Below are 19,111 nucleotides of genomic sequence, written 5' to 3' on the forward strand. Positions count from 1 at the left end.
CTTTTTTCAGGAGGGTTGCAGCTGGCACGTACAGCATCTCCCAGGCAACAAACAATCTTAGTTTTGTTTCGGACCACAGGCAAGCAGTTCTCGGGACGGTAACCCGAGACAATTTGTCTTTGCCAGGATTCAGTCCTTCCCCAGATTTAGAAGCTGCTCACATGCTGCGGGCTACAAAGCTGAAATTGCCTTTGCTTGCAAGGGACACCAGCAGCTGTAAAAAGTACTTCAGATGGAGACTGTCCTTACTTCTTGTGCAAATAGCCAGCATGGGTGGAGAGGCCCACGGTTAGTGATCGGCACGATGGGAGAGAGAGAGGCTGCCGGGCAAGAGCTTGTGTCTCCCCTGTCACCTTCCTGGCTTTCTCTTCACTCTGCTGATTTTGCATGCGGGTGGAGAGCCCCAAAAGGCACAAAACCGCCAGGGCTACAATGCAGGTTACCTTTCTCAGTCAGTATATCTGCTTATATGCAATATATGCAAGAAACCAACTACGAATGCTCATGTTTGGGAGACAAAAGAATCAAATCGGAAAAGGGAATACTTTGACCAAATTTGGTGAAAAAATTCACTTTGCCCTTTAAGTAATAGGCACGCATTAAATAAAACATGTCTAGTTTATATGTCTTTTCCTGCTACCATAAGTCAAAGTTACTTTGTTTATTAAAAAAAACTGACTTTGAGCAGAGCCTTAATCAGCAAAAGAGCTGCCAGGCTTTCTGGAGAAGACAGTTAATAAGGGTTTGGGCTCAGACCATGCAGGTTTGCTTTTCAGCATGTGAGCACAAAACATGCGCACTGTCACTGCATCCATCCCCTGCAGCCTGTCCACAAGCTCACGTGCATGCTTGTTGAGAAGCAAGCTTGAAGCAGCCCCTTGATTGACTTTATGTGCGAAATAGAGGTATAATCTCCTAAGTACCTTTTATTCAGGGACTACAAAAAGCTTTGTAAACACAACTTAAATTATTGGCTTCATCCTCAATTTAAAAAACAGCTGCCTCTAGGGGAAAGAAAAGTGAAAGCTACAGCATAAGGCTAGAATTGTAAGAGAACTTCAGGGAAATAGAGTGGAATTCCATTGTTTTGCAATGATATCTGTACTGAGATGCACAGACCCCAAGAACTAGCAACTAGAGCAGTCAGATTTTTTCTGCATATAGGCTGTGATGTCTGTTTGAATTGCAAGATTCTTGTGTGCTGAGCAGATCTAAGATGAAGGTAAGTTGGCCTCAGTGTGCAGTTAGTCATTTCCTGTCATGCTTTCATGTTTGAATTCTAGTGTACTAGATAGGACCATTATTTCATGGGGCAAAGAGATTTTGAAACACTATTGCCGTAGTCCTGGGTTTGTGCAGTTGGATAAGCAGTTAGGCATTTATAAGGCTATGGGCCACCTTTGCTGGATTACATAGGCATAAATCAATTTGGTCCAAAATTAAACTTTCATTGCTAGATTATAATCCTCACAACATGCTTATTCTTTGGGACTCCCGTTTTCTTTCTGTAATAGCCAGGGCGTTATAAAGATCTCACTGGGTTTCTGCATTTGGAAGGTTTAGGGCATCCTAGGCTCTGTGCAACAGAGTTCTGTGTTTTGAGTTTGGGGCATGGATGCGTTTGCCCATTTGATCTTTGTCATATGTTTGTTTCTGGAGAATACTGACTTCATTCAGGGGCCCTGTACCTCATGTGAGGTGGTAATTGCAATTATGTGTGGTATTACGAGGCTGTAGCACACAGAACAAGAAAACATATGCTATGACAGGCAGGTAACATGAAGCCACCTTATCTACCAATTTGTAGTTTCATGTAGATTTATATATACTCTCTTCGTGACTTCCTTGACAAAACCTCATCCAGTTATGAACCCTTCCCACCACCTTTTCTTGTCCATCACTTCATAGAGACACGGGTTTACAGATAAATTATACCACTTCTAAGCAACAGGCATTTTGCTGTCCAGATTAGCTTCTGCCTAGACCTGTGTGAAACCTGGGGCCTGGAGGCCAGCCACTGCCCATTAATTTGTTTTATATGGTTGATGACTATCTTTAGGGTTTGTTTTGTGTTCTTGCATTACTGTTTGTTGCCAGTAGGATGATGGTTCATGTACAGCCTGCTCAGTATGTCTGAAAGGCCTATTCAGCCCTGCACAAGCAGTAAATTCCTCATTCTTGCCCAATTTTCTAGTTGAAAGAGGAAAAGTAAGGGAATTTGTGGATTTGACATTGGCAGACTCTCATGATGTGATTTGTCAAGCACCCACTAGCTGATGGCTTTTTTGCCAGGGCTGTTGGGGCTGAGGCACCACAAGCAGATGGGAATTGTGTATGTTCCCATGTTGGGGATGTAGTGTGAGCTGATGGTGCAGTCCAACACTGGCAGACTCTCTGCAATGGCACTGGAAGTGCTGCTGCAGGGCTGGTGTTATGCCCACCAGCTGTCACGAACGAGGAAAGCCTGCAGGTTGTGTGCACTCACTTTCAGTATGCACTCCAATGTTTTTGATATCACTGTTACCATAATTGAACGGGAGTGTGTCCTTCTCTCTTAAACGGGATGACTAACGTGCTTGAGAGGAGAAGGGAGCAGGAGTTCAGAAAGCAATTGCACGCTTGTTCCTTGCTCCTTTTTAAGAATTGATATGAGCAGCCGTTTCCCTGGACTGTGACTCCCGCTCCTCTGATCACACCGAAGCTCCTGTGATCAGTCACACTCCCTGAAACTTGGCTCCAGCATCTTTCTTCCTATTATGGTCACCCTGGCCATGTCTGCAGCTGCTGCCCTGCAGCCAGTTATGAGCTTCAGTAGCAGGCTTGCTTGGTGCAAGGTATTGCTGCCAGCAGGCTCCTGCTTGGTCAGTGTTGCACATGGCAGGGGAAGGTACCTGCGATGTGGAGCAATGGGCTGGGCTGTCTCTCTGTCTTCTCCCAAGCATCTTCAGAGTCCAGCAAGAATCTCTTCTGGTACATTTTTAAGCCACAGGTTTCTTAACCATCTGGTAAAAGGGACTTAATTTGGCTGGGGAGAAGTTTCTGATGTGTTCGTACTTACTCCTCTGCTTTTGGACTTCCTCCTTCAGTTAAGTGGTCTGTCTGAATCATGACACGTCCAAACTGCCCAAATGGTTTCAATTCCTGACTTCCTGTTGAGCGCGCAGAATTTGCTTACTTTGTGTACATTTTGAATAAGATTAACAGCTGATCTCTTGAGCAAACATTTAGTTTTAATGTCAGCAGGATGACACAGGCTGCTTGTTCTGAATGTGTCCTAACAGCTCTGGTGCTGTTAGCTGCACCCTCAGTCCAAACTGCCCTTTGAAGAGGGAGGGTTTTGTTCAGAACCTGAAATAGTTAACTAACCCTTACAGGTGTTTAGTAATAAATTTTTAACTCTGAAATTGTTCCCTCCTTTCTTCCTGAGCAGAATTTTTCATTTTATGGTTGCATAGTAGGGACTTTTAAGCTTCTTTCTCTGACCCTGGTAGAATTAACTTTCCCTGAAGAAAATAAGTCTAGAGCAAGAGCTGAATTGTGTGTTGCCTTTCTCCTTGTCAGCCTGCATTCTGCTGTCCCTCTGTTGGGGTTTTGGAAGGTGGGTAGACATGGTGAAGACAGGCACCCATGGGAAGCCTGGCATTTCTCACTGGTGGTGTTTGAATAAATCTTCTGTTTCTTTTCCTCCAAACCACATATCTTCATGCTCACCGTGTGGGTGCTTCAGCTCACAGCTGGATTCAGGGGACCTGCTGGGATAGGAAGGATGTGGGAAGGAAACGGACAGAAGTAGCTGAAAACCAAATGCAAAGCAAGGTCTTGGCCACAAGAAATGACAATTTGAATCTCAGATGGGCAAACCCGCCTAGTTTTCCACTGTAGCGTGGAAAATTGGATTCCCCTGCAACTGCGGCCTCATTAAAAAGAGATTCTTTCTTTAAAGGGTAGAGAAGGGACAAAAGTCCCAGTGTGCACAAATACTGGCTTAGAGCTTTGTCCCATTACCTTCTATGGGGATGCTGCCTTGTGAGAGCCTGACTTATTAGCAGCAGGTTTCCTTTTCGCATAGGAAAAGTTTTGTTTTATGTTTCCTTATCTTAGGAGAAAGAATGAGGAATTTAGTACTAGAGGAAAAAGGTCTATGAACTCATTGGTGTTTTGAAACCAGAGCAGAGTTTTGGAGTTCCTTAGGACCCTGAACTTCCTGACAGCCCCGCGCCCCCAGTCTGCAGGCACAACAGCTCACGGCATGGAGGTGTCGAGATTTCTCTGCGTATGGACTCTCTAACATTTGTTGGCCTTCCTGAGACACCTGACCAATCATTTATGGTAATTCAAAAATTTAATTTAAACTTTAAAAAATCATTGCAGCTTTCCATATCTTTTGAGTATATCTGGTCTGGCAGAATTCAGCAGGTCCTTAGACCAGGCATCAGTAGTCATTTTCCTCCCAGAATCAGCATTGCTGGTGGTATAAGAAAGCGTGAAAGTGAGCCTGGTCTCCTGGAGATGGTGCCTCCTGGAAATGCATCCCGTTACCTCCTCCTCTGCAGAATAATACTGGTACAGAAAATAAATATTAGCATACATATTGTGCCATGTCACTAACGTATAAAGTGATAAAGATGCTTCCTGTTTCTCATCCTGTGTGTCAGCCTGTTGTTTGAGGCAGAGGGCACCTCTTACTGCGCTTACCAGAGTCGGGGTTTGTCTCTATTAATTAGGTCTTCCAGTGCTCTCATTGCACTTGTAACCTCACTCTTCAGCCTCTCCTCTCTGCGGGCAGCTTTTGGGTAGGACTGGGCTCCGTGTACCTGCCCTTAGCAGCACTCTCCTGGCACCCTCTTGCTCCATGCAGGCAGTGCTGCGTGCGAAGGCACCGCTCAGCTTTGGTGTGCCTGTGCCTCTGCCCATGCTGCTGGGACCTCACGCGAGTCCAGCCCAGCAGCGGTGGCCATGCCCTGCACTGCAGGCATTTGCCGTTGCTCACCTTGGACCGGGTGTGATGTCTCAGTCGCGGCTGTGCAAACAGTGCAGTGCTTCCTGCAGGGCGCCTCTGGGCAGGCTGTGGGCTGACATCAGGTGGGATTTTCTCAGTTTAAGGGTAAGATCAGACATTCGTGGGACAGTTGTGCTTTTAGCACTTATCTTGACCTGTATGCGGAGCTGTCAGGAGGAGTCCATGTGATGTGGTTTTGCTCTCTGGATGGAAGGCACCTCAGAGATCTCTTCTGAAACCCTCAATTTGCCATTCTAAGACTATTAAAATCGTGCAACAATCTAGGTCTACCTTGTGACTTGTCAGATACTTTAACAGTTTCTGCTACTTCTTCCTCTCAAAGTTATGGGCATTTTCAGGAAGCTGCCTACCTTGCTGAGCAAGGGTGATTCTGACAGCAGTTATTTCATTTGAAATGCAGGGTGTTTCCTTACAACTGTGCCAGCCATTTTGCTAAATCTGTTGCAGAGCCCTGTGACTGCCCTGGGCAGGAGGTTGGTCTGCCCATGCTTGGGGAAGCGACTGCAGTACAGCTTGCTCAGCAGAGTTCAGCATATGCCGATGTGTGTAAGCACAACATCCCAGTGGTGCAGGTGGGGGCTGTATGGCCTTGCACCTAGCTGTTTCATTTGTCTCCTGCCTCCTCTGAGGCCAATTGGCAAGAACCAAATTTTCCCTAGGTGTTGGAGAATTGACCTGCAGCGTCCTCCCGTTGTGCTGGTGATGGGGGAGCTGCCAAGTGAGGTCTGTGGCTGTGCTGATGGTCCCTGCAAGGACTCTGCTCTTCACTGTGCCAGAGTCCCCTGGAGCAGCCCTTCATACTTGAGATTTCTGAGCTGGCGGTGGGGAGGCTGAGGCTGGAAGGCAGCTCGGAGGCGAGATCCAAGGGCAGGAAGTGACTCAGTGGTGCTACGAGCAGGCGGGTGAAGGCTTGATGCAACACCGCTCCTGAGGGTGCTCCGTGCAAGCTGGGTCTGGCTGGGTTACCCTGATGAAACACTCAGCACCTTCTGGCAAGCTGCCTCTAACCTCTCACCCAAAAGCAGCATCTCCTTTAACAGCAGCAGATGGGGGACATTGTTTCCACTGCACCAGGTCTACAGCCGTGCTCACGGGTTTGGGAGCAGAGCAAGAGGGTACAGACAGAGGCAGCAGCGTGAGGAGGTGCAGAGAAACCCGCACGGTGCCCCAGGGAGCTGGTCCCCGCTGCCCCGGAGAGCCTGGGCTGGCCGTGCCAGCCCTGGCTGGGGCACGCAGTGACCCTGAGCGGATCTGCAGAAGCCATGTCAGGAAAGGCGGACTGAAAACGTTCCCAGCCTAACGGAGGGGCTGGACCTGCTCCTCAGAGCAAGCAGCTGGTTTCCCTTTTAGGGTCGGCAGCAGGCAGAAACAATTTCACGCAGATTCCAGGACCCATAATGGTTCTGGAAAGCCAACAGGAACAAAAAGCGTTCTTCTCCTCTTCTGACCTTGGAGCATGTTGAGGACCATCTTCCAAAGCCTTTTCCCTGGACGGTTTCATCCTTACATGGGGAACGCTCGCCTGTCCCAGCGAGGTTGTGCTTTTTCTTCTGCATATCTGTTTAGGTGTGAACTGTGACTGCACAAGCTGTGCTCAGAGCAGCCCAGGGAAGATGAGAATAGGCAGGAACCTGACAGACAGTCAAAGGCAGGTCTATTCCTGTGTCCTGGAAAGATTAAGTGTTTCCCTAGGTATAGCCTTAGGTTGCCTTGGGTTGCTCTAGGATCACTTTGGGGAGCAGCTGGTTGTGACCTGACAACGAACAGCAAACTGGTGTGAAGTTACACAGCGTTATGGGTTCACCATATACATAAGACCTCTCACTGAAAGAGTTCATTGTAGCAGGAATAGTCTCAAAAAGCTGGTTAAACTCTTAAGAGATTGTGTGTAGTAGAAAACCTGGCCCTGGACAGTCTGTACTGCCTCCTTTGCATAATCAGTCCCAGTTTATAGACACTAAAATTAATGTAATAATCTCCTGGGGCTGTTGCTAAGCCATCGGCTGTGTGGCTGCGGACAATGACACGGGGGTGGTGTTAGGTGCATGTTACTCTCTAATTAGAAAGTGGACTCTGCTGTGCGTCCTTGACAAATTGCTGACCTTTCTCATACGTGAAGCTATTCTGAGCTCTGTTCCAGACTGATCAGATTTGCATCCTGGAGCACTTTAAATGTTGTTTGTGAGAGGAGCTCTTATTCCCAAAGCTGTTTGTTCATGGGCACAGGAGAGGAACTGAACTTTCTTTCCTCCATGAGCACAGCTATATCTGTCAAAGGGAAAGGGTAGGCAGCTGGCAGGCATATATCTGTTGTTTATTTTTGCCCTCAGACAGCCAGCGAGACAGCTGAGAGAATACCCCACATCCAGCTCCACCACCCCCACATACAAGGGACCTGCTCCAGTAGACCTTGTCCCACAGGGACCGCAGCCATCTGGTGATGGCAAGCAAGCACTCTTTGCAACGGGAATCCCATCGTTTTAGGGCAACACCTTGGTTAGTATTTGAAGGTGTTACTTATATCAGCCTAGCACACAGCTAATGTTTACAGGGTGGTGCAGACTGCAGAGTATGGCCACATGTTAATTAGCACACATAGTAACTGCCTATGTTGTGCCTTCTAAATCTGAGCCTCAATTAAAGCTTTTTTTAATGCATTTTAAAACTCTACCTCTTTTCTTCATCAACGGAGACAATTCCCAGGTTCCTCATTACAATCACAGTAAGAATTGTGGGCTCTTGTACTATTTGTTTTACTCTATTTCTTTTGCCCCACCTTGTTCTTCTCCATGAACTTGGTCTCTGGCAGTGCCATGTCCTCAGGGGCGAAGATGCAGAGTTTGCTTTAGCGTTGCATAGGGCTTTGACACCCCTGCCCAGCACTGCATGTGAGACCGGAACAAAGTGAGCAAACAGCTTATCTAATACAAATAACCCTGAGCAAACTTCCTGGGCCTGTTCTTTTTTCTGTGGAAAAGGCAGTGCGGAGTCTGATCCCTTGTGCTCTCATAGCACTCTCAGCCACGTGACGCTCTTGGGACTTGCTCTGCTGGCAGTCCGTGCATCTGCCAGCCCGCTCGGACTGCGCAGCCTGGAGAGCGGGAGCTTGGCTCAGACAGCGTGCAACAGGCATAGGTAGACTTTGGGGAGAAACTACTCAAAGCAGAGGCAAGCATGGCACGCTGCTTTAAGGTCTTCCTCGGTATATCATTTTCAGAGGGTTTATATGGTTTTCAGTTCCTCTTATGTGGCTGCTGCGTGTCGCGCACCCTGCGGTGAAAGTGGTGCGGCGGGGCACCCGCCGGCGCTGCCTGCAGTATTGCCGGTGAGTGCCGGCTGAGGGCTTCAGCCAGCACAAGGCTAGCTGGTGGGCTCGGGAGTGCCAGCTGCCCTCAGTGGTGGAGGAGAGGAGGACGGGCACTGCCAGGGGCCTGGGTGACAAACAGCATTTGGGGTTGAAAAGTTCCTGTCCTGTCACTTTCTTTTTTAATCCCTGTTTTGATCATGGTGATAGCTCAGCTGCCCCAGGGGGGCTTGCGCTGGCCATGCCACGGCCCTGAGCACTTGCTGTGGAGCTGGTGCTCACACCCCGTAGCTCTCTTGTGATTTGGTGGCTGGCACCGGGTCCTGAGGGTACGTGCGGGGCCAGGGGATGGCGCGTGCTCGAGGCAGCAGCACTTGCCTTGTCAGGGTGGTTCAGGGGTGTGAGAGCCCTAGCAGTCCTGGGTGGGTTTATGCCCACCTCCTGCCCCTGCGACACAGGGAAATGCTGTCCCGTGTTTTGAGTTTGGGGACTGGGGTTCACAGAGGGACAGTGTCTGGGTCAGGTGCAGCAGTGCTCGGGAGGCTGAGTCTCTGTCACCGGTAGAACCCAAGGCTTCTCCCATCAAGCTGTTTTTCCTTCCCTCGTATTTTCTGATGTCTTCTGACCCCATATTACAGGACCACAGAGATAAAGCGCAGCCCATTGAGCAAACATGGCAGCTCCCAGGGTAGGAGTGCTCATTAGAGGCACTTTTATTACAGACACACCTTGGAAAGTTCCCTTCAACAGGGCTGGGAGGAGGAGGGTTATTAATTTGATTTTCATTCTTTGCCAGAGAGAAAGGTCCCAGGTGACTTCAGGGAGTGCAGGCAAGTGGGGCAGCAGAGGAGGAGGTGGTGGGTGAAAAGCGGCCAGGAGCCGTGTGGGGTGCCGGGGGGGCGTGGGAGCTGCTGCCCGGTCGGGTGAGCACCTCGTGGGGTGCCCCAGAGGGGGGGCACTGGGGGGCCAGCCTAGGCTGGGGGCAGAGCTGGGATAGCAGGTCCGTTTCGGCTCCCTGGCCCTGGCACCCCTCTGGCTGTCCTGTGCAAACTGCCCCGAGTGCCTGCCCCATCTCCAGTAACAGACTGGCAATTGCCCAACCCAGGCCGCCTTGTTCCACGGGCAGCGAGTCTGGGGCTGCCGGTTGGGGCTCTGGAGGACAGGCTCGGCGGAGTGGTGGCCCCAAGCCCGCGCTGCTCGCAGGGGCACGCTGTGGAGCTGCTCCCGCAGCCGCAGCCACGCGCACCAGCCTGCCGTGCTGGAGGGCATGGAGCGGTCAGCGGAGCAGGGGACGGCCAGGGCAGCAGCTGGGTAACGAGAGTGTCTGAAAAGGGACTTTGTTCCCCCTCTGTTGGTCACGTAGCCATGTGGGAACACTAGATTTATTCACCGGCAGTCCTATCGGCACATACCAGGCTTGACAACAGCTGGGACTGTGTGGCTTGACCAAGAATAGCCCTGGGGAGCTCGCTGCCGTGAGTCAGAGCTGTCTGGATCGGCTCCTGCCCTGGAGGCTGCCTCCCAGCCTAAGGGAGACGGCCGCTGCGGCTGGGGAGCATGCGAGGAGGGAGGCGCAGAGAGTGGCAGTGAGCTCCCTGCCCCATTAAATGCTAAACTGTAGATTGAGCCGTAATAGCTCTTTCTGAAGTGGGTGGGTTCATGAAGAAATTGCAGCATGTGGCACTCTGCAGCTGACTGCTCAGATGTAATTCCATGGGCTTGTCTACACTTGATAGCAACCTGTATTAAAGAAGGGTGTGATTTTGCAAGTGGAAAACTCCATATTTAGGAATAACCAGGTTAAACCAAACAGAAGGAAGATACTCTTGTTCTGGAATTAGTGCTCCAAAGAAAGCAAAATAGTTCCACAAACCTCTTGTCTGAGAGGGAGACAAGGGGCAACGAGAGACGTTTGATCTCCTGTGTGCAAAACCCCAACACCTCTATTGCTTGTAAAACATCCACCCTCCGCAACACTTTCTCCCTGAAGAGCGTTTGTAGTTGGAGCAACATGTGCAAAACGGTTTGCTGGGATGTGGCTTCATAGCTGGGCACAGCATGGGGTGCTTGATTTCTGCTTCCCTGAGGAGCAGCTGCTTTAAAGTTCTGGAGAAGTTCCAGAATTTGAAACGCTGACAGCCCTGTCAGGCAGAGCATCATCTCACAGGCCATCAGGAAGAATCTTGCCGTTGGTCCAGGGCCATGCTGGTGGCTGAGTGTGGGTCTCTGAAGGGCTGTTTGGCAGACAGATCTCCCTCAAGGTGGCTGGCTCTCTGATGTGACGGTGGATTTGCACACAGCCTGTGCACAGTCCTGTTTTCAGAGCCAAATCAAAACTTTTCATGCAAAAAAATTCTCTCTTTTGGTCATCATTTACACTCTGCTTCCCAGCAAGAAGGCAGACAGTAAGAAGCTCAACTGCATGCTTACGTGTCTAGGTTTCTCTGAGTGGCAGAGATCATGCATCTGAAGCAAGATCCATCCCAGGTCCTGAATGTGTGCAGGCTTTTTTGGAAGTGCGTACAGCCACAGAGCAGGTGCAGCAGCTCACGTCTGTGTCCTGTCCAGATAGCGGCTGTTTGTTGGCTCAGTGCAGGGGTTCGCAGTCCTTGTCCTCTGGAGATGGCCAGGCTGTGCAGGGACATCTCAGGCAGTGTAAGCTGATACTGACCCAGCATCTCCACTGATCTCTTAGCAGGTGAAGGAGGCCCTCAGACTGGCACCATGACAGAGTGCTTTGACTGCGACAACTGCAAGGAGTCCTTGTATGGGCGCAAGTACATCCAGATGGATAACGGCCCGTACTGCATCCCCTGCTATGACGCCCACTTTGCCAACACCTGTGATGAGTGCAAAGAGCTGATCGGCCACGACTGCAGAGTGAGTATGGGATCCCACGGCCGGGCAGGGCGGTTCCCTGGGGCAATCAGTCCCCTCCTCATCTTGGCTGTCCTCCCCAGGAGCTGTACTACGAGGATCGCCATTACCACGAGCACTGTTTTCGTTGCTTCCGCTGTGACCGTTCTCTGGCCGACGAGCCGTTCACCTGCCAAGGCGAGGAGCTGCTGTGCAATGACTGCTACTGCAGCGAGTTCTCCTCCAAATGCATTGCCTGCGAGAAGACAGTCATGCCAGGTAGGAGCAGGCAGACTTGAGCACTGCACTTTGTTCCTGGTCCCAGCAGCATTGGCCGGGGCTGCAAGACCCAACACTAGGGCAGCAAGGAAGAGAGCTGAATTTCTGCTCTCCTGCCCCACTGTCACTGCGTAGAGTGGGCCGGGCACTTTGCTTGTCTGGCAAGACAGCAGGATCCCCAGCTGTGATCACCACAGCAGCTCTCTGTCTGTTCCCCTTTTTCCTGGGGAAGTGAGCTGGGGAGGAGATAACAGAGGGTTTCCTGGGCATTTTCTGGTGTGTGCTGATGAGAAGAGCAGGAATGACTGAAGGTGTGTGAGCGTCTCTGGAGATGGCCTGAGGCAGGGGAGTGTCTTTGCTCGGCCATTCTGGCACCATCTTCAGATGTAGGTTACAACAGACATCTCTGACGCGGCCTGTGTGCTGGTGCTGGGGGCATGTTCCCGCAGCCCTCCGCTTGCGGCTGTGGAGTGGGCCTGGCGCGTCCCCTCTCCAGCTGCCTGCGGTCCCGCGCTGCCATGGGGAGGGCAGGCACAGAGCTGGGTGTGCAAGACTGCAGTTTATCCTGCACAGCCTCCTGTGTCCCCTGTGTGTGCATGTGCTGCTCCCTCCTGTCACACTGTGAATGGCGCTCTCTGCAGGATCCCGTAAACTGGAGTACAACGGACAAACCTGGCATGAGCATTGCTTCATATGCAGCAGCTGCCAGCAGCCCATCGGGTCACGATCCTTCATCCCAGACAAGAAGGATTATTACTGTGTCCCCTGTTATGAGAGCAAGTTTGCTCCTCGCTGCACTCGTTGTAAAAAGGTACGTTTGGCCTGACAGCCCAAAGCCCCTGAGTTCTCTGATCCAGGGACATGTTCCCCACTCCTGTCTGAGCCCCACCAGAGAAGGGTTCAGGCGCCAGCACCCTGGCTAGCCGCTGGTTGTGCGCTGCGGCCCATTTCCCCATGCCCATGTCTCACCAGTGTGCGCTCTCTTCCCGCAGACCCTGACCAAGGGAGGAGTGACTTACCGGGACGAGCCATGGCACAAGGAGTGTTTCGTCTGCACAGGCTGCAAGACCCCCCTGGCTGGCCAGCAGTTCACCTCCCAGGACGACAACCCGTACTGCATCAAGTGCTTTGGGAACCTCTATGCCAAGAAGTGCAGTGCCTGCACAAAGCCTATCACAGGTGAGCAGAATGGCCCTGGTTACAGGGCGCTTCCGCAGGGCAGGGCATGACCTACCTGCCTTGTTTCCAGACATGCGGTGACTTCTCTGGGTGAAGCTGCCCCCTCGAGTGCATGTATATGATGCTCATACATGTCTCCACCATGCAGGCTTGCTCAAGTGTCTGCAGGCATTTCAGGCCTCCTGGGGACAAATGCTGGGGAGTGCAAGGTGCCCTCAGGCACGTCTCCCCCAGAAATAACAGCAGCCGCTTTCTGAAGAACCCTATGAGAGAAGATCTCTTTGTTGCAGTGGTCCTAGGGCCACTTGTGTCCCCTCATCTGCATCTTTCAAAGCAGCGAACTGTGCCCCTTGGGAGGAATTCGTTCTGCCCGGGGGTAAAGGCTCCCAAAATGACCTCTCACAGCGTGATCTCCTGTCTCTAGCTTGCCTTGTTTGAGGCTGGTTGCCACGTCCTGTGGAAAGATTGTTCACAGACAGGGAAAGCCGGAGACTTCCAGCCATAGCTGGAGGAGCAACTGCTGCAGGGGAGTCTGGACCTGTCGTACCTGCCTAAGACAGGGAAAGCAGGGGCTCCTCTTCTGCAGAAACCCCTGAGAGGGTCTGGCTTCCTCCCTCTCCTCCCCGACTTGACCTTTCCCTTTGCAACTCTTGTCTCTCGCTGTTGGGAAGGCAAGCAAAGCCATGAATCAACTCGTGACTCAGAGGATGACTCTGGCTGAGGACAGGGCAGCTCCCGGGCATCCCGCTTGCCATCTGGTCCTTATCAGTTTGTCGCAGTCCCAGGGAGAAGTGGGTCACAGCCCGCAAGTCCAACCACTGCCGGCAGAGGAAGGAAGCTGCCCGCGGAGCCTCTGCAGGAGCCCTGGCCTGGGCTGGTGGCAGGAGGGCTCTTCCCAGCATTTCCCTACCACTGTCCTTGGAAGGAGCTGCTCTAAGCACTGCTGCCAGGAGCTACAGACAGCTGCGTGACGGTGCAGCTCCGCTCCTGGACCTCTCTGGGGAGAGAATGGTGATTCTGGTCCAAGGTTCTCAACCCTGCAAAATCTGATGTGAAATCATCTTGGTCCTCTTCCCCTCAAGAGTGGAATTTGTATTTCAGATGTATTCGATACTGGGGGGTGTTTGGGTGCCACAGTGCAGCACTGCCTGTGACGACCTGTCTCGGAAACGAACAGGCCAAGACTCGGTCTGTGTGGGAAGCTCGTCCCAGTTTCTTTCCCAGGGGTTCTAACACTGCACTCTGTCCCTCCCGTAGGCTTTGGCGGTGGTAAATATGTCTCCTTTGAGGACCGTCACTGGCACCATAATTGCTTTAACTGCGCCCGCTGCAACACCTCGCTGGTCGGGAAGGGCTTCATCCCTGACAACGATGAGATCCTGTGCCGCGACTGCAGCAGCGACCTATGAGCCTCCAAGGACACCGTGGGGCAGGGGCTTTCTCTATTCTTCAGGGTCTTTGTGCCAGATACTCCCAACAACATTTCAGGGGCAGGGCACAAGGCACAAGAGATGGGGGCTGACCCCGAACCGCGGTCTGTTCCAGGGGTTCCTGTGCCCCTCCCTGAAGGCTAGAGTACGCTATGCTATGGCTCTGTGCAGAGTCAAAGCTAAATAAAGTTGAAAAAGGAGCTTCAAGATCCCCATTATTTACTCTTTCCTTTTGCTTCCTGTCTGACCAGGCACGAGCTGAGCCCAGGGCCCCAGCTGAGCAAAGGGCAGCAGCAGCAGCTTCAGCATTGGGCTGCTGGATCTGCACGCTGGCAGCATGTATTTGCTCCCCTTGGCACAGTGCTGACTTTTCTCTTTTCCCCATATGCTTCCCTTGCTCTGTGTGATATAAGGCAGCAGCTCCTGGTCCATGTGGCTTGGCCGTGCTGGCCTGTGTAGCGGATGGCTTTGCAGCGCAGCCTTTTCCATACGCGTGGCTGGCCTGTGGCACTGCTCGACCCGGGCATGAAGCGCGCACTCTGCCTCGTTTGTGAGGTTTGGAACGCACCAGGCTGGAGTTGCCAGAAGAAGAGCATGTGTCCTGCCAGATGGGATCCACCTCCGGATTTCTGTAGCCACCTCACCATTTGTGGGCCAGACCCTTTGGTGGAGGTGCCTTCACTCAGATGTGGATGAGGAGCTCAAACTGCTCGCAGGTACAGGGCGTTCTGCCCCCACCACTTCCCTGCCCCATTCCCGTCCATCTGTGCTGTGATGTCCCACAGCTGCCTCTGCAGTGTCTGAGCTGGAGCTGGTGGGTATTGGCCTGCTGGTGGTCCCCCCTGAGATGCGCCTGGCTGAGCCCCAGAGAAGGGCGTGCTGAAGGCTGAGAGCACCGAGGGCTTTATTCCTGCTCCATCCCTCTCTTGGGGAACCATGGGACGGGGACTGCCTTACTGAGCCCAGCTGCCAGCAGCACAGGTAACACTAAAGACCTTCCCTTAATTCGGGGCGGGGAGCGTTGCCCACAGGCTGTGGCTGTGCTCGGTGGCTGCTGGGAGCGCTGAGGGGAGGGTCTGCGGGAGCGCAGGGCTCCAGCGCGGAGGTCAGCCGAGGGGGCAGTCGGGGTGTCCACAACCTGCGCCTGCCAGGGCTGAGCGTCCCCCCCTGTGGCGGGCAGAGAGCAGCGGCTCCCCTGGCCACACTCGTCCCTCGCTGTCCCAGACACACCCAGAAGCAAAGCAAAGGTGGCACCTGGGCTGCCCCGAGGAGGGGCTTTGCATCTCCCAAGTCCCTGCGTTGCCCCAACTGTGCAAAACAGGACATCCTGAGCCATCCCAGACTCGCACGAGGGCTCGAGCCACCCTTGCCCAATGGCTGAGCTGGCCTGGGCCCCGCTAAGGCCCCTCTGCAGTGGGGTGCTCATGCCTGCCTTGTCTCTGCATCCCTTTTGCTTCTGTCTTGCTGGGGCACTTATGCTGACCCTGCTTTCCTGCTTAGACAGCTATTTTTCTGAAAGCATCTTCTTATGTTTTTTTTTTTCCTTTTGTACTCTTTTGTCATGAATATCTATTGTCATTTTGTAACCAACTGCAGGATGAAGGGGCTAGCCCCCCGCCCCAGGCTTCACTTAGGAACAGAGAATGTTATGCATGTTGAAGTGTTATTAACTCTGTATTCAGATCCTTGTTGAACCCTCGTTTGAAAGCTTTGGTGCAGGCAAATCAGAGTTTGTGTGTTTGCTATTCTGAGGAGCTTAGAGCGGTCTCTAGAAGGAAGTGTCCTAAACCTCAGCCTGTGTATTTCCTACGGCTTTATATAATAAACCGTTTTAGTGATGCTTGCTCTCATGTGTTTCTCAAACAGCAGGCACAGGGCAGGGTGCTGTCTGAATCAGTGTTGCAGCTCTGTGCTCAGCCTTGTCCTCGCCCCTAATCCCATATTGGGGACGGCTGATCCCCCCAGTGTTCATGCCTCCCCTTCCCCAAACCACACGCCCAGCATCAGCTGTACCAGTCCCGTGGGTTATGGCAGAGGAACAGCAGCTCCCTCCTCCTGCTGTGGGGCTGCGGTGGGTTCCTGGTGCCAGGGCTGCCTGTCTGTCCATGCCTGCTGTCTGTCCGGGCAGGCTGTTCTGCAGGATGGGCCTGAGCAGGACGCAGCCGGTGCCGGTGCTGCATGCGCACGATGCCTCCGGGCTGGCTGTCGGGTTGGGCTCAGCAGCAGCCAGGATGCTGCACTGCCGTGGGAGCTGGTCTGGATCGCTGCGATACCGAATCGTATCCCGCTGTGCAGACAAGCTTCCTTCCCCCTGCGATACGTACTCCTCGGTCCGCACACGTAGGCTCTTGGGAGGAGGTTTGGTGGGGAAGTTGCTGTAGTCTCCAGTTGAGGTAACAGTGGTCTCCTCTGGCAGCCTTCCCCGAAGCGGTGCGTGCTCATTACTCACTTTTATCAGCCGGGGAGCCATTTATTCCCCTAACATCTGAAATTATTTTCTGCAGATTCCTTTACATTTACTAACAGCTGCCACGACTTCCTCTGGGCTTGCCTGCCCCAGCCCCCAGCCCCCCGCTCCGTTCCCCCTGCGCGGTGGCTCGGCTCCTGTGGGTGCTGCTCCGGTGGCACGACAGGCACAGCCCGTGGGGCCCGTATCGGCCACGGCACTGGCTCTCTGCGTGCACATTCCTGGCTTCTCCAAAGGCTCCTGCTCTGGCAGCTACGGGGTTTTTAAAGTAAGATTTTTGTTGCTGTTGCTGCCCTGTGACCTGCGCCGGGCTCTGCTTTTCTGCTGCTCGGCCTCAAAGGGTGAGCGAGCAGCTCCAGGCCAGGAGGTTTCCAGCTGAGCCGTCCTCCAGCAGGAGCACCACAAGCCCTTGTTTCTGCAGCGCTGTTTCCAGGGATTAACCACAAAAGGTTTCTGTACAAAGGGCCCCCGGGCTCCTCTTTCAGTCAGCCTCAAGAGCCTCACGTTTTTAGCCAAAAAAGGAAACGACCCAGCTGCACGTAGCACTGGAACATCTGGATTTTATCCCTGTCATGAATGGGTCATGGCTATGCATGGCCTAGCGCCTGATTTACGGGAGGGGGAGGGTGATGTCATGCACAAACATCCCCCGAGACTCCCAGAGTGCCGGTCTAAAACAGTCATGAAAATATTATTAAGCACAGTCGAACAGTGCAGGGGGGAGGGCAGGGCTGAGGCTGCTGCATGGGGTGAGGTGGGATCAGGGAAACTCGCTGGGAGTCCAGGACAGCGCTGGGGGCGTAGAAAAAGGCCCCGTCGTTAACCAAGGGTGCCCGAGCTGCGCTCGCCTGCACCGCCAGCACGGGATCAGGGACTGCGTTTGCAGCCCCGATGGGCAGAGCCAGGTCCGAGCCACTGCCTGCCCTGGCCCCAGGGAGGTGTCCCAAAGGGCTCACTCTGGGCCAGGGCAAGTGCCGGGGTGAGAGCAGGGGCCTGCCATGGGCTGGCCAGTGCAGCCACAGGGACGGGGACAGGCACAGGGACATGATGCTCCCTGGTGCCTGGAAGCTGCCTTGTGTCACGGGCACCAGAAGCAGCTTAGCTCAGCAGTGACGATGGCTGCTCGCTGCTGGCCATGCAGCGGTGCCCGCGCTGGTCACGTGCCGGCTGTGTGCTTCTTCCCCTGGACACGGACACGGCTGCTCCTGGCTCGGGCTTGCTGCAGGCAGCGGTTTCACTTCCCAGGCGTTTGTTCTCTTTCCAGCCAGAGTTTCCCCCGGAGGAGAGCTGAGCCACTGGTGTGTCGGATACGGTCTGCACGGCAGCGACGTGTGCTGGTGTCCCAGAGCTGATGGGAGCAGCATGGCTGGGGAGCGAGCTCTGCCTGCTCCTGCCTGCGGTTGGGCAGGAGGGAAGGGCTAATTTCAGCTCCCAGCTGCCTGCTGGTGTTTGCCCCTTTTCCAGCTGCAGCTGCACACAGGTTCAGACAGCGTGTCAGATTACTGTGCCGGTGATGCCTTGTCTGAGCTCCCCAAACCGAGCATGGACCTGCTCCCGCATCCCTCCAGGTGACCGGTCAGGAAGCTGTGCCGGTGCTGGGTGAAGCTGGAGACTCGGGCTTGGCCCCACAATGGTAACAGGTCTCCAGGGCAATCGCTGCAGGTCCCAGGGCTGGTGGGAGAGCCAGTGTTAAAGGATGAATAGCTCTCCTTTGTCTCTAGTGTTAAGAGGTAGGGATGTGGTTATAGCCAGGCTGAACCCTGCAGGCATCCTGTGAATACTCCCCCAGGTCTTTTTTGTGGTTCCTTTGTCCCCACCCTGCTAGGACAGCACCTAGTGAAGGTCCTGGGGAGGTGGGGAAGGAGCAGTAGCTCAGAACAAGTAGGTTTGCTCCCGTTGTCCTACCTTTCCTTCCAGGAAAACTGTGCGGGACCTCCCTGGTCTGTCCCGCAGCCATGGGCACAAAGGCGGCTGCTGCGGCACATGGCACTGAGGGGCTGCAGGGGCTGCGCTGCTGCCCTGGGACAGAACAGCACCTCCCAGAGCAACCTTCTCCCACCGGAGCAAACCTGCTCCCAGGTGCGCTGCCATTCGTGGGGTAAGGAAGAGGGAGGCCATGCAGGGGCTGGTCTTGTCCCACCTCGACCCTCCTAACGCCAGCAGCCCAAAATACAAGAGGCCATGTGGCTGGATGGGACATTGCTAGATTTCAACTCCTTCCCTGTCCAGGGGTGAAGTTTCATGCAAAGGGAAATGGAAGAACACTAAGTTCAGAATCTTATCTCCGTTTTTATTTTTAGACAGGCATTCATGAGGATGAAATGACGTACTTTGGGGCAGCTTGTAGTGCAAGAGAGTAATTAAAGACAATATTCTTACCTTTGGTACCATTCTCTCCTCAGTCAATTGGCTGTTCCCAGGGCAGGATCATGTTTGTCTGCCATAATTAAGCCCGATTTTTTTGTTGTTGCTTTTGGCTTAAAGTAATTTATCATGCGTGGTAGAAAAATATGAATAATTTATTTGTGAGTTAAAATTTAATTATAGCTTTGCATTTGGCAAAGTGGGGGCAAAGC

At 53.1% G+C, this 19,111-nt stretch overlaps 1 protein-coding gene across 4 annotated transcripts in view; it reads left to right on the forward strand.

The window, feature by feature from the left end:
- The window catches only part of FHL3 (four and a half LIM domains 3), a 31,045-nt gene extending 15,139 nt beyond the window's left edge, over window positions 1-15,906 (forward strand). For 2 of the 4 annotated variants that reach the window (XM_075173858.1, XM_075173859.1), the window contains exons 2-6: window positions 11,023-11,204; window positions 11,285-11,459; window positions 12,101-12,270; window positions 12,452-12,638; window positions 13,896-15,906. In XM_075173858.1, the coding sequence (XP_075029959.1) occupies window positions 11,049-11,204; window positions 11,285-11,459; window positions 12,101-12,270; window positions 12,452-12,638; window positions 13,896-14,047 (840 nt within the window). In that variant the 5' untranslated portion in view covers window positions 11,023-11,048 and the 3' untranslated portion in view covers window positions 14,048-15,906. Of the gene's footprint in view, window positions 1-11,019; window positions 11,205-11,284; window positions 11,460-12,100; window positions 12,271-12,451; window positions 12,639-13,895 lie in introns of those variants that run through there. The other 2 variants (XR_012677271.1, XM_075173857.1) reach the window with 2 other exon arrangements.
- The last annotated feature ends 3,205 nt before the right edge of the window (window positions 15,907-19,111 follow it).

The sequence above is a fragment of the Calonectris borealis genome, chromosome 25, assembly GCF_964195595.1.
Source record: "Calonectris borealis chromosome 25, bCalBor7.hap1.2, whole genome shotgun sequence".
Lineage (NCBI taxonomy): Eukaryota > Metazoa > Chordata > Aves > Procellariiformes > Procellariidae > Calonectris > Calonectris borealis.